Genomic DNA, 16,032 nt, shown 5'->3' with positions numbered 1-16,032 from the left:
TCAAAAGCTAAAAATTACATTTTAACAATTTTGTAAAACTTCTATATTTTGAAGCCAAAAAGGTGTCTAACTGGACCTACATTTGTACTCCTTCATAAAGGGAGACACCACCTATGCTTTTATGACATATTAACCTTGAAATGATAAAGACTTCTACATTACAATCCACATAAAGAACATATTGCAATTGATGGCTTAAAAGATGATGTTTTGTCAAGTCAAACTTAGATGGATGCCATTCCTAATATGAAAAGCAGAGTGAATTTTTGACTTATTGCAACTTTGAATGTCAGATGATATAGTCGTGTTAATCAAGTTAATCATACTCGCTATCTGTCCAGTATTCTGTGTATTTATTTTTTAACAGCTCCTCTATGCAATCTGAAATATAATTAAGGTATCATGTACAAGTATAAGGTTATGACCCTTTTCAACAGATGTTTATTACAAAATTTTAACTGCAATATAAAAAAATGCAGCAAAATAAGTGAATAAAAAAATTTAAATAAACATGGCATTTTGTACATGTAAACAATAACATAACATGTATGTTCTATTTCAATCCGCAATTTTAATTGTCCGACCACAATTCCAAGACACTCCTATATCATACTTTTTCACGTTTAAAATTCAATATATATGACTGCACCTGCTATCTGTGACAATGTTAAAACAGTGCATAGAAAAATTGAACAAATAGATCATTTTCATGGTGATAGCGTAAAAATGTAATTGTAAGAATAAATGCTTTTTATAAAGGATTGTAAAATTGTTGTTCATGCACCCAATTTTAGTATTATAAGCGCTTCTGCTAAGTAGATGTTGTGAAATTTCCCTTGAATAGAAATTATCATTGACGTAAAAATGTAATTGTAAGAATAAATGCTTTTTATATAGGATTGTAAAATTGTTGTCCATGCACCCAATTTTAGTATTAAGCGCTTCTACTAAGTAGATGTTGTGTAATTTCCTTGAATAGAAATTATCATGGAAGTATCTAATAACTTATAAAGTTATTACCTTTAAATCCTGGTTGTCTTTTTTCCAATCTCCATATCATAGTCTCTATATCAAAGTCAATAATATCTGATTCACTTCTCCTCAAAATAGCTAAATCTTCAGGGGTGAGAAATTTGTGTTTAGAAAATACATGAAAATTAATGGCAACAAGGTTCAATAAAGAACATTCCAAGTTAATTTTCTTTGATTTAATTTTGGATTTATCAGAGGTGTTGTCAGGCATGCTTATTTGGAGCGGACATTTTGATAATTGAATTGTGGTTAATACAGAGTCTGACTGTGTAATATCCAATACACTTTTACATATTTCTAAACGAAGAAGTCTAGTGACAACTAAGGTCCACATCTCCAGGGGAAAAGTCTTCTGTAAAACTTGAATGGACTCCAAATCAAGTTCCAATACAACCATTTTCTTTGATGTTTTGCTGTATTTTCCAAGATTACTGTTTTTGTAAAACTTCAGAGATGGCTGTGTATATTTATTGTCCTTGAAATTGATTTCTTTCCCTCTGATATTCAAATAAAACCATCTTTTCAAGTTGTTTAAATTGAGATTCTCTGAGGGGATGGATATAACACCTAACAAAAACAACTGTAACAAAAAGTTCTGAAGAAGTGTTTTCTTACATAAAATGTGAAATATCACATTTTCATTCGATACATTGTCATAAAATTTTCCTAGATCATAATCTTGAAAATGTTTTAATGTAGTGACAATGGCAGACACATTTAAACTTCTTTCTGTTGACTCTTCAGAGAATGGAGATAAGAATGTCTCATCACATGACTTTGTAAACAACCTTGACAGAACAAAATCCAGTAGTTCTAACATCAAAGTTATATCACTGTCATTCATATCAGTCGATGAAACACGGAGAACGTCCTTAAAGATGTCTCTTGCTATTTCTATAGGTAAGCTTTCTAATCTCTGCAAAATATTAAGAAACTTATATTTAATTTAAAAAAACATTTCAAATGTGTATACCTACTTTAGAGACATCAGAATTTCCCTACAAAGCACTATAGGTAACTACAGCACAGCCTTCAACGATGAGTCAAACAAAATGACATTGACGTATATTGACAAGTTTAAAATAAATGTCAAACACTGCTTCTTTCTAGCCCAAATAATACTTTTCCATAAAAACAATAACTAGAGGCTCTAAAGAGCCTGTGTCGCTCACCTTGGTCTATGTGAATATTAAACAATGGACACAGATGGATTCATGACAAAATTGTGTTTTGGTGATGGTGATGTGTTTGTAGATCTTACTTTACTAAACATTCTTGCTGCTTACAATTATCTCTATCTATAATAGTACTTTCTGTGGAAAATGTTATTGAAAATCTTCAAATTTTAAGAAAATTGTTAAAAATTGACTATGAAGGGCAATAACTCCTTAGGGGGTCAATTGACTATTTTGGTCATACTGACTTATTTTTAGTTCTTACTTTGCTGTACATTATTGCTGTTTACAGTTTATCTCTATCTATAATAATATTCAAGATAATAACAAAAAAACAGCAAAATTTCCTCAAAATTACCAATTCAGGGGCAGCAACCTTACAACCGATTATCCGATTCATCTGAAAATTCCAGGGCAGATAGATCGTGACCTGTTCAACAATTTTACTTCCTGTCAGATTTGCTCTTAATGCTTTGGTTTTTGAGTTATAAGCCAAAAACTGCATTTTACACCCATGTTCTATTTTTAGCCATGGCGGCCATCTTGGTTGGTTGGCCGGGTCACCGGACACATTTTTAAACTAGATACCCCAATGATGATTATGGCTAAGTTTGGTTAAATTTGGCCCAGTAGTTTCAGAGGAGAAGATTTTTCTAAAAGATTACTAAGATTTACGAAAAATAATTAAAAATTGACTATAAAGGGCAATAACTCCTAAAGTGGTCAACTGACCATTTTGATCATATTGACCTATTTGTAGATCTTACTTTGCTGAACATTATTGCTGTTTACAGTTTATCTCTATCTATAATAATATTCAAGATAATAACCAAAAACAGCAAAATTTCCTTAAAATTACCATTTCAGGGGCAGCAACCCAACAACAGAATGTCCGATTCATTTGAAAATTTCAGGGCAGATAGATCTTGACCTGTTCAACAATTTTACCCATGTCAGATTTGCTCTAAATGCTTTGGTTTTTGAGTTATAAGCCAAAAACTGTATTTTACCCCTACGTTCTATTTTTAGCCATGGCAGCCATCTTGGTTGGTTGACCGGGTCACCGGACACATTTTTTAAACTAGATACCCCAATGATGATTATGGCCAAGTTTGGTTAAATTTGGCCCAGTAGTTTCAGAGGAGAAGATTTTTCTAAAAGATTACTAAGATTTACTAAAAATGGTTAAAAATTGACTATAAAGGGCAATAACTCCTTAAGTGGTCAACTGACCATTTTGGTCATGTTGACTTATTTGTAGATCTTACTTTGCTGAACATTATTGCTGTTTACAGTTTATCTCTATCTATAATAATATTCAAGATAATAACCAAAAACAGCAAAATTTCCTTAAAATTACCATTTCAGGGGCAGCAGCCCAACAACGAAATGTCCGATTCATCTGAAAATTTCAGGGCAGATAGATCTTGACCTGATGAACAATATTACCCCATGTCAGATTTGCTCTAAATGCTTTGGTTTTTGAGTTATAAGCCAAAAACTGCATTTTACCCCTATGTTCTATTTTTAGCCATAGCGGCCATCTTGGTTGGTTGGCCGGGTCACCTGACACATTTTTTAAACTAGATACCCCAATGATGATTGTGGCCAAGTTTGGTTAAATTTGGCCCAGTAGTTTCAGAGGAGAAGATTTTTGTAAAAGTTAATGCAGGACGACGACGACGGACGACGACGGACGCCAAGTGATGAGAAAAGCTCACTTGGCCTTTCGGCCAGGTGAGCTAAAAATATTTGCCTAATGACATAAACTTTAAATATGCCATTACTACATACTTATATCAGTTTTTATATTTAACAAAATATCGTTAACAAATTTTACATTAACTGAGATATTTTTTATAGTATTTACCCTATTACTGTAAAGCGGGTTATTTTCGCATTGGTGTACATTTTCGATTCTTTTCACGGATAAAACCAAATTGCCAAAATAAAATCCGCCAATTTTATAGTGCACATGGGAATGTATTGATAAAAAATTTGAATCGGCCAAAATATTTTGTATACCTTATTCAATGAAAATCTTGAAAATTTACACCCGTGAAATAACCGCTTTATGGTATATATTATCTTTCAAATTGATCAAAATTTAATAACAGACAACATTTTATACTACACTTACAGATAAAAACATAATAGTCCATCCACATCTCTTTATAATTTCAGTATAAAATGCTATTCCGAAAGATGGAAAAATCTGTGTTACCATATCAGTTTTGTCTAAAACTGAATTCTCATCAATGATTGGCTGATTTGTGTCATATGACTGACAAACTTTGTACAGCAGCATATCGTGTAACTTCTCCTGCCATTCTATCTGAAATTCATACTCAATTGATTGATTGATTGATTGATTGACTGAAGTCAGGCAGAAAATTATTGTGGATTTATTTATTTTCTCAGTTATCAATTTTTTGAGAATTGATGAAGAAAACCAGCATTTTCAAGGATATTTAATTCTGTGGCTTTGCCCTTCTCTGCATACAAAGCCTATGTTAAATTAGTTGAATATTTGAATTTGTGGTTCACATGTACCCACTCATCTTCGCTAGCCAAAGGTTAGCGAAGAGCGGGAGTGGATCGTCGAAACCCTTGGCTAGAGAAGATGGTACTCACTAAGTAACACCACGAAAATTGGAACAAATAATATTGAATCCACAGTAGTACTTACATATTTAGAACAGTTACAAAATGTACATATTGAATGAGTTAAGAATATAAATGTACCTTTGTCAGGAGAGGTCAGACAAGCTGGGTTAGATTTTATAAACAAAGTACCCAGGGATTTAATTTACCAACCATCATTTTGGTTTTGAATTTGGGCCCCAATCCCAAACATGAATATGCTCTTTTTTCCTAATTTCACTTCTAAAATTTCAAATTGTATAAAGACATTGTCACAAGATTTTGTTGGTTTCACAGCATGTTTTTTTTCAATTTTGTTTACAAATCTTTTAAATCGTGTTTGCAATTCCTGCAGTTTAATATTCCTTCTCAGAATGCAGGATTTTGCAAGTTTCTGTACAAACCAACTTATATATTTTATTTCTAAACTTGTGATACTAATACATATAATTAATCTATAACTGTAGCATACCTGCCAACTTTCACGATTTAGGTATGGTGATTTTCAAAAGTTGGCAAGTATATATATGCTGTAGAAAAAAAATAACCTGTTCTTCTGTTGTATTTTCTTCTTCTAAGCCATGGACTATTTCTTCTAATGCCTTACACACTATTTTAACAGGACTCTCACAATTTTCCTTAGAGATTGTTTGAAATTTCTCTTTCCCAATCTGAAAACAATAAAATAAACAGGATTTAAGTTAGTTGAAACTGTATGTGTATTACCTTAAAAAAATAAATGCAAAAGAGAAATAATATCTTTCATTACATCAGACAAATAGTGCAATTTTCTTTTTTCTTCTCCTTTCAAATACTGCCCAGATTCAACTAAATGAATATTCTGGCAAGTTTTAATGTTTTTCCTTAATTATATTTACATTGCATTTTGTTTTGCCTCCTTTAGCTTCTATTTCATTCCTCATACATGTATTAATAAGTCATTATAGGAACCCATCACAATATATGTACAGCGGCCAATTTAAATTTAGTGCCATCTCAAATGAATTTGTAGATAAACAACTTAAAAAATTAAACATAAAAAAGATAACAGGAATAGATGGCATATCAGTTAAAGTTCTAAAACTAGCACAACCAGTTATCACAAAACCAATAACTGAATTGATAAACAAGACTATAAAATCAGCCACTTTTCCAGACAAATTAAAAGAGGCACAAGTTGTACCACTGCATAAAAAGAACAATGTACTTGATGTGGGCAACTATAGACCAGTAAGTATACTTCCAGCAATTTCAAAATTTTTTGAACGAGCAACTTACAACCAGCTAGTTGAATACTTCAATACACACTTTTATCCATACTTATCTGCTTTTCGACCAAAATATGGATGTCAAACTACTCTACTCAGAATCATCGAAGACTGGAAAACGGCACTTGATCAAAATAAGTTTATTGGCTCAATTCTAATGGATCTATCTAAGGCTTTCGATTGTCTCCCTCACGATCTTCTACTGCTTAAGCTTGAGGCATATGGTCTTTCAACTTCCTCATTAAAACTCATTAAAAATTACTTATCTAACAGGAAACAATGTGTTCGAGTTGGCTCTAGTCTGAGCAATTGGCAAAACATATATTAAGGAGTACCACAAGGTTCTATTCTAGGTCCTATACTGTTTAACATCTTCATTAATGACATATTTCACTTCACCACAAACAGTTCACTTTACAATTATGCTGATGACAACACATTATCTTATGCAAATAGAGATATAGACACCGTTATCTCCACACTTGAAAAAGACAGTTTGGCTCTGATAGAATGGTTTTCTTCCAATCAAATGAAGGCAAACCCTGAAAAATTTCAAGCTTTGGCAATTGGCAAAAAAACAATGGGCAAAAACATTACATTTGATCTAGCAGGTAACAAAATAAAATGTGAAAAAGAGGTCAAACTATTAGGCATCACCATTGACTTTGAACTAAATTTCAACACGCATATATCAAACATCTGCAAAAAAGCATCCAGATCTAGACAACTAAATGTTTTAAAAAGACTTAGCAAATACTTGAACAAACTTGGAAAACTAACAATATATCACTCCTTTATTATGTCAAACTTTAATTTCTGCTCATTGTCCTGGCATTTCTGCAGCGAGGCCAACACTACAAAAATTGAAAAAGTACAAGAAAGAGCACTTCGCTTCATTTACCAGGATCACAATAGCACATATGAAGACTTACTTTTAAAATCAAAAATGCCATCACTTAAAGTAAGACGCCTAAGAACCATGGCAATAGAGGTCTTTAGAACAGTCAATCATGAAAATCCAGTGTACCTCCATGATCATATAAATATCAAAAAAACAAAATATTCTTTCAGATACCAAAATTTAGCTGAAATACCTGACGTAAGAACAACAAGGTATGGCTTGAAATCTTTCAGATATTCTGCTGCCAAACCACTTTAGAACTGAAACATCTTTTACCCAATTCAAGAGTCTAATAAACTCATGGAATGGCAACTCATGCCATTACAATGCATGTGCTTAGTTTTATTTATTTTATGTTACAGCTTGAAATATAATAGTGCTGCTTTTTGTGAATGTTTGCTTAGCTTTTTATAATTTGTGAATGCTGTGCTTTAGTTTTTATGTTTGCTTTTAGTGCTTATTCTTATGCATGTATAGAATATAGTATTTAAATAGTGCAGCCTAAATGTGCATGAAATGTATGTTCTATGTCTTTTATGTTTTAATATTTGTATTGTGTATGTTGGTTACCGTAATTGGGCATGTATAGTCCGCACTTTTTTCCCTTAAATATGTAGTTTGTACAAGGGGTGCGGACTATACACAACTATGGACGGTTTTCGAAATTTATAAAAAAAAAAAAAATTTTTTTTTTTTTAAATTTCGTTTTTTCTGCATTAATAATGTATATTGAAAAAGTTTATTATATTCACTACATTTAATTTTTATTCCTTTATAACTTTTCTCTTCAAAATTGAGTATTCAAAGTAAAGGTGTGACATCCTGCATAGGTAATCAAGAGGGGTAATTAAGGATTAAGTATGGGTGTGTAGCAATTAAATAATGATGTCAAATTTTGACAGGTGTTAAATATAATAACCCCAGTCAATAAAACAACATGATCAATGAAAACATTATATAAGATTAAATAGTTTTAAAATTTTGATTAATTTAGATGTTTGATCTCTTTTTTTCTTTTGTACCATAATATTCAAATTATTTCTGTAATATTATATATCAGCATGATCAGCTTGGACATACTTAGACAAATGTTGATTTTAAAAGGGATCTTATGATTAATAAATACTTTTATAAAATTATTAATAACCTGATAAAAAGATCTACCACTTCATTTTTTTTCATGAAATAAATAATAAAACATAATCATTTTTTTTTTTATAAAATACATGTATTTGTACAGTGAACTAGACTTTTACAGTAAAAAAAAATAAAAATTCATTTTTTTAACAAAACTTTTTTTCTCGATTTTGAGGGGATGAAAAGGGGGTGCGGACTATCCATAAATGCGTACTATACACTGCCGAATACGGTATGTAAATGTATGCATTTGTCGGTTATAAAAGCTCAGAGAGCTTATGTTTATTTGTTATGTAACATGCCGACTATAAATAAAGCTTTTGAATTGAATTGAAAAGGAGAGGGGGGCTCCACTTTTCTGGGAAAAAATTTGGTTGATTATCATGATTACATGTATATAGGGAATCACTGAAGCATGACTGAATTGGCCCCTCTTAGGCAGTCAGTGGGCCCCTAATTATGAAAATTTCAGGATCTGCCACCGACGTATATATACCTGTCGTATATTATTACCATTATAACAATCACAATTTTTTACAGGGGGTCTTATTAATTAGAGACAAGAAGCATCAAGAAGAAATAAATTAGCAACAAAAAGAAAATTTTAGGGAAAAAAGTATAATTAAGTGACAAAAAAACGAACTATTAATCATTCTGAATAAAAAATATTGAAACATGTGCATTAAATTGGTTTTTTTTTTTATTTAGGAGAAGCATGAGAATAAAAGCTATGGTTTATGATCAAGATAATTGGTAGAAAAAAAATGCAAAAAAAAAATGGAATTATACCCTTGAGATCCCTTAAAATTTGGATCTTAAATTGATTTTCTGCTTGTAATGAAATGACTTTTTTGTGCCAATACATTTTGATTTACTGATGAAATTTCACAAATAGATAATGTGTTAAACTAAAATTAACATATTTCAAAATAAAATTAATATATTCTATCAAGGTGAAATATCACCATTGATTTTCCCCTATTAGTCTGTTAAATTTGCACTTTTCCAAAAAATCTGCAGAATTTATCTTTGTTTCAAATAAAGAAATACTTGGCATGAGTAAAGTTTTATCCTGTCCAGTACTATAGAAAACCAGATGCTTTGCAGCTTTATACACCCGCAGAGTTGGACCCTGAACATTGGGGCAAGTATGGACACAACATTCAAGCTTGATACAGCTCTGAATTTGGATTGTGATTAGATAGTTGACACAACACAGGTTTCTGACACATAATCATGATAATGAATGTGGTCTAAGAACTTAAACTTAAAAACTTTAAATTTTAAATTGGACATTGCCTATAATGGTCCAATATCCAAAATCTAAATACTGGGTACATGTTTAGATTCAGCATATCAAAGAATCCCAAGAATTCAATTTTTGTTAAAATCAAACTTAGTTTAATTTTGGACCCTTTGAACCATAATGTAGATCTAGACCAATTTGAAAACGGGACCAAAAATTAAGAATCTACCAGAGATGCAACTAATAATCGGACCCGTCGGACCTAAGGGGCAGAATTTATGCAGGTCCGGCAAAACTCGTAGCTGTGCAGGACCTGATGGCCGGCAATATTTAAGTCCGCTTGGGTCCGCCAAAACTGAAATCCCCGTCGGCCCCGGCAGAGTATTTTGTTTATAAAATTGCGATCATCTTTAATAAAAGTAAATGTCCTGTTCCCCCGCATTTTCTAACTCCGGGAACCAGTATTTCCGCCCAGTAATAGTCTTTCGTACCTTGTCCATCTCGCCCCGAACAATTCTCCGTATTTCCGTCAAGTTTTTTGTTTTAGAAATTCGCTCTCTAGGAAGGAGGTCTATTAAGCATAGTTGATAAGTTCAGGAAATATGTCATGGCCGATAAAATTTGTAAGTGGGTCGAAACCCGGTAAAAGACCAAACCAGTCACCTATTCAAGTTGATCAAGCTGTAAAGCGGTCTTTGTACGACTATGAGTCAGATTTTGAATTTGAACAGAATGAAACTACCAATGACTATCTTGTTTCCAAGTACTCTTGTGAAGAATAACTTTTAATCAGATCAATATTATGTAATGTATTATTCAATAAAATACAATTGTTATGAATCACAGGTTATTTTAAAATAATAATAATATCAACAAAATCAAAATTAACGTTTGTTCAATACCATAATTTCATTTGATTTTTGAGTGAAAATATGGGTCTGGCAGAAATTTGATGGGTCTGGCAAAACTTGGTACCCTGTAGGCCCCATTGTCTGACAGGAAAAAAAAAATGTTTGCATCTCTGATCTACATACACAGTTAGATTCGGTATATCAAAAAACCCCAATTATTCAATTTTTGATGAAATCAAACAAAGTTTAATTTTGGACCCTTTGGGCCCCTTATTCCTAAACTGTTGAGACCAAAACTCCCAAAATCAATCCCAACCTTCCTTTTATGGTAATAAACCTTATTTGGACCCTTTTTGGCCCCTAATTCCTAAACTATTGGGACCAAAACTTCCAAAATCAATCCCAACCTTCCTTTTGTGGTCATAAACCTTGTGTTTAAATTTCATAGATTTCTATTGACAAACTAAAGTTATAGTGCGAAAATCATAAGTATTCGGACGACAAGACGCTGACGCCAACTTGATACCAATATACGACCAAAAAATTTTCAATTTTTGCGGTCGTATAAAAAATTGGTAAAAAATGAATATAAAGGGCAATTATTCCTTAAGGGGTCAACTGGTCATTTCGGTCATGTTGACTTATTTGTAAATCTTACTTTGCTGATCATTATTGATGTTTACAGTTTATCTCTATCTATAATAATATTCAAGATATTAATCAAAAACTGCAAAATTTCCTTAAAATTACCAATTCAGGGACAGCAACCCACCAACCTGTTGTCCAATTTGTCTGAAAATTTCAGGGCAGCTAGACCTTGACTTAATAAACAATTTAACCCTGTCAGATTTGCTCTGAATGCTTCGGTTTCAGAGTTATAAGCCAAAATCTACATTTTACCCCTATGTTCTATTTTTAGCCATGGCAGCCATCTTGGTTGGTTGGCCGGGTCACGCCACACATTTTTTAAACTAGATACCCTATGATGATTGTGGCCAAGTTTGGTTAAATTTGGCCCAGTAGTTTCAGAGGAGAAGATTTTTGTATAAGTTAAGACGACAGATGATGCCGGATGCCAAGTGATGAGAAAAGCTCACTTGGCCTTTTAGGTGCGCTTAAAATGGTGTTTTGAAATACCCAAGACATTTGTTAATGTCACAGAAATGTTTTTACTGCAATAAAATGTAGGATTAATTACCTACAACTGTCAAACTCAAGGGAATATTTTTTTAGACCTACTTTCGTATACAAGTGGATGTGACAAAGTACCATGATTTGGTGGTATTACACCTCAAATGATTTGTATATCTTTCAATTTATGAAAACATATTACATGTAGTATAAAATTAAGGATAAGTTCATTAGACTTGTGGGAAAGTGAATTTTGTTAACCAACTTTTCCATGAATTCAAAATAAAATTCCTAGAACCCTGATAATATCCATCTTCTCTATTCTTAATGAATCCTTAGTATAATCAGATGATTTATTTTCTATAAATTTATTGTTTTAAAAGTAAATAAATTTTCTAGATGCTAATTTTTCTTCTTGTCATTAAGATTATTCTTGTCACTAATTAATGAGACCATTTTCAGGAGCTGTAAAAATATATGAAAGACTGTCACCTCAAACCATTCGGTCAAAGGAGTAAAAATAAAACTTTGTTACCAAAATGCCAATTGAGGGTTGTAATGAGGGTAACTTCATTGCCAATAACAGTAAATCAAAGCGGTGTAAGCACTGTAGGCAGTCAGGGGTGTGGAAATATTTGTTGTGAGCACTTGTCCCTGGGCAAGTAAAACTAAAAATTTTACTTGTCTGGAAAAAAAATGCCCTAGCTGATGAACCCAATAAATATTGAAGTATTTCTTGTTAGATAAATTATAAGATAATATACGATTCTTACTTAGCACAGTTGTGCATCACTAACAATTGAAATCGGGAACACCAATCCTGAATGGGACAGAAACCTAACAGCAAACCAACCAATGAAATGACATGTAAAGGACAATTTTGCAGCAGTTTTTGAATAAAAATTGTAGCCAGTAGGTACAAATGTACATATACTAAATTTGAGGACAGTGATTGAAGAAATGTAAACTAAATAATAGATAAACTATAGATTTTGTGGTGTTTCTCTCCACTGACAAACTTGTTCTTTTCTTGATTATTTATTATTGTCTTGATGGACTTTAAAGCGTCCCTTCTATTCACCACGTTGACAACAAATAATGTTGACCTTTCGTCTATAAATAAGACAAAAACTTAATTTATTTTCCGAATTTCCATAGATAGACAGGGGCAATCTGATATCCACCATGTCTGAAATTCTCGCTCCCGTTTTTTTTTTTTAAATACTTGGTGTCCTCCATTTGCATTTAAGGTTTTCTAAACGACTCATGACTGTTTTTGTCTTGCCTGCCCAGCTTTTTATTTAGTATTTATCAATCTGAATCTCGATACAAAATTTAAAGAAATGACACTTCCGGTAAATGATGGATAAAACCTAATCGACGATCCCGGGTCAATGGAAAAAGCCAATGCAATGTTAGGCGACTCGGGTTCGCATACTGATTTTTATTTATTTTGGTAATCGATCTATTTTCAGTATCGTTAAGTAATATTGGTCCTGTAATATTTATCGTCATGAACATTGATGTTTTTACTTGCTGAACATTGGTTTCTTTTACATAAATTAAACATCTTTATACGTTTTGAAATTAATTTTATGTTTTTGTTGGATTTGAACTTTGTCTTGTATATTTTTTTACTTGTCCACGGGCAACCAAGACAAAAATAATTACTTGTCCGGTTGTTCAAATATACGAGTCGGGCGAGTCGGGCATAGCATTTCCACACCCCTGGCAGTTAACCAAAAACCAAGGCAAACATGATTATGAAAACTGTGGCAATGTTGCTTCATTTTTTTTAAGATTTAAAAGAACAAACATTAAACATTCATATATAATTGGACATTTATGTTCATTTAATGAATTGATCATTAAGGCAAATAATTCATATTTTATCAAGGTTTTCAAAAGCAACGCATATATCAAGTATATATTTTTTTTGTGGTCATGAGTCTGCAGTGGTACAAATTCACAATGATTGCAGTTTTTCTAGTTAATAGTTAATGTTCGTATTAGTTGAATGTTAGTTGTTCAAGTTGACTTAAGTACGAGCTTGTAAAAGTATGAATGGACTTGCTTCTTTGGAAAGAAAACTGAGTTTGTGTTCTACAGTACAAAAGTTATGAGACACAAATCAGACAAAACAAATGTTTACTACTACAGGGATCAATGGTGATGTCTGACTGACCTGTCCATAGTAAATGACTCCCACCTTCACCCCAGTCCATGATGTGTAAGTTTGGAATAAAATGACAGGTGTTAGGTCTAGCAAAGTGATATATGCATATGTGACGCCTATGCGATTGACCTTGTATGTCATTCAATCTTTTTGAAATGACAAACAGGAATGAATATGGTTTAGGAGTTGGTATCTCAATCTTTTACAAGTTATCAAAACACACACAAGAGGGTGTGGGGTGACCCTACGGACTACCCCTATTTATCATTTGATTTTTTATATTGTCCCATACATGAATATATATGGTTTAGGGGTGGGGATCTCGACCTTTATCAAGTTTTAAAACAGGAGGGGGTGGGGGACCCTAGTGACTTCCCCTATATTTCATTTGATTTGTTATATTGTCCAATACATGAATACATGTATATATGGTTGAGGGGTGGGGATCTAATCTGTTTCCAAGTTATAAACAGGCATGATTGGGTAGGGTGACCCTTAGGACTCTCCCTATATTTCATTTGATTTGTTCTTTTGTCCCATACATGAAAATATATTATACAATGTATGGTTTAATTTAAAAGTGGGGATCTCGACTGTTTCCAAGTTCTCAAACAGGAGGGGTGGAGTGACCACAGGGACTCCCCCTATATTTCATTTGATTTGTTATTTAGTCCCATACATGAGTATATCTGGTTAAGGGGTGAGGATCTTGACTGTTTCCAAGTTCTCAAACAAATGGCCTTTTATATTTTTTTTACCGTACACCTTTCACATTATAATAAAAATCATAAACATTTATGAATTACAATTAATATATATCTTTATTTTTATTCCTTATAAATATATTTTTATTGGGGTCGGATCGACTTTACATACATGACATATGGGCCGGATCAATGTGGGGCCAGATCGACGTGGGGCCTGATCGACCCAAAGCGATTCCAATCTTCTCACTATACAAATCCTTGTATTAACAGTTAAATTTCCAGACAAATTGACAGCAGTATGAAAAAAATTCCAGTACATTTAAGCTATATAACGTGTTTAAAATCTGGAAATCCAGAAAATTTTGGTATAAATGGTGAAAAATATTTCCATGGATTTTTTTTTAGGGGTCTGGAATAGCCCATTGCATATTGGTGACTTTTAAACATTGATTATTAAATAATATTATATTGTAAGTGTATTTTACAACTTAATATGCTTAGCTGAGCACAGTCTGATACAACCAACCACAGAGGTAAAACAGTTGGTGAAAGTTATAGTTTGGACACAATATTCAATTTTGATACTGACTGAATAAGTGAATTTGAATTGTGATCAAATTTTGACATAATATTGGTTTTTGAAATAGATGTGGAAAAGATCTAAAAATTTGAAATGGGTCAAATAATTTGTGTTAAATTTCAATTGAAGATTTCTTGCTATTGTGCAATACTGTCCACAGGCTGTTTCAAGTGCCTGTGAACTGTCACTGAGATTTTATGACATTCCTATCCTCATAATTCCCCTTATCAATAACGAAAAGTACCTGTTTTTCTACTAGCGCAAACGCAGAATGCAAGACAGCAACTTCAGAACAGTACAAACTCATCCTTCTGTTTTTTGCAGGTCATACAACATCAACGCATGTTCTTTCGCACGGTTTGCGAAACTCGAGTTTTGCGGGAAAAATGAAATTAACATTCAACCCTTCGTACTGAAGAGCAGATATGTCGGATAACGTTCCAGTTCTTTGAGACAGCACAGACAGCTACGTACCGTTAATTAACAAGATTTAATGTTGTTTATAAACAATAAAAAAAATAGATTTTAGAACAAGGAAGAAAAGTCAAAGATGTCTAAAAGTACTGTGAATATTTGTATAGCACCCTTTTTAGCAGTCACCTGGCCTTATAAACTGGACCCTGTTGTGTTCACTTATCGCTACACTGACAACAGATACTGTATGGCCTAAATCAGTGGCGGATCCAGGGGGGGGGGGGGTTCCGGGGGTGCGCACCCCCCCTTTATTTTTGCCGATCAATGCATTTGTATCGGGACATATGTTTTGCACCCCCCTTTGCCCTTGGTGCCCTGGGTTAGCACCCCCCCTTTCGAAAATTCCTGCATCCGCCCCTGTAAATCCCGTGTTCAGAATTCTGACCACGGGATTTAATAATTCGACGAGACTAGTATGTTTAATTATATATTATACTGATAGCAAATCAAAGAAAAATTATCACATTTATTACCCTACAGTACAGTACTGAGTTCTTAAGGGAACAAAAAATACCGGTTCAGTTTGTCAAGAACATGTTCACAACAAATGGTATCAGGTCCGTTTGCGCCCAAAACACTTTCGCATCCTACACGTTCGCACCTCGCACGTTCGCACCCAAGGTCCGTTCGCACTCTACACATTCGCGCCCAATTTTAAGGGGGCGAACATGAGTGGGTGCGAACGTGAATGGGCGCGAACGGACTTCACAA

General features: G+C 33.0%; 1 protein-coding gene across 2 annotated transcripts in view; it reads right to left on the bottom strand.

Moving 5' to 3' along the window:
* LOC143063043 (uncharacterized) overlaps window positions 1-15,257 on the bottom strand; it is a 73,071-nt gene extending 57,814 nt beyond the window's left edge. For both annotated transcript variants that reach the window (XM_076234959.1, XM_076234960.1), the window contains exons 1-5: window positions 15,092-15,257; window positions 5,399-5,521; window positions 4,348-4,542; window positions 1,021-1,948; window positions 327-381 (exon numbers count right to left, since the gene is read on the bottom strand). In XM_076234959.1, coding sequence (XP_076091074.1) covers window positions 327-381; window positions 1,021-1,948; window positions 4,348-4,542; window positions 5,399-5,521; window positions 15,092-15,154 — 1,364 coding nt within the window. In that variant the 5' untranslated portion in view covers window positions 15,155-15,257. The remainder of the gene's footprint in view (window positions 1-326; window positions 382-1,020; window positions 1,949-4,347; window positions 4,543-5,398; window positions 5,522-15,091) is intronic.
* Window positions 15,258-16,032: the final 775 nt, after the last annotated feature.

Source organism: Mytilus galloprovincialis, chromosome 2, assembly GCF_965363235.1.
Source record: "Mytilus galloprovincialis chromosome 2, xbMytGall1.hap1.1, whole genome shotgun sequence".
NCBI lineage: Eukaryota > Metazoa > Mollusca > Bivalvia > Mytilida > Mytilidae > Mytilus > Mytilus galloprovincialis.
Note: the sequence above shows the minus strand (reverse complement) of the source record. Positions and strands in the feature narration are given on the sequence as shown.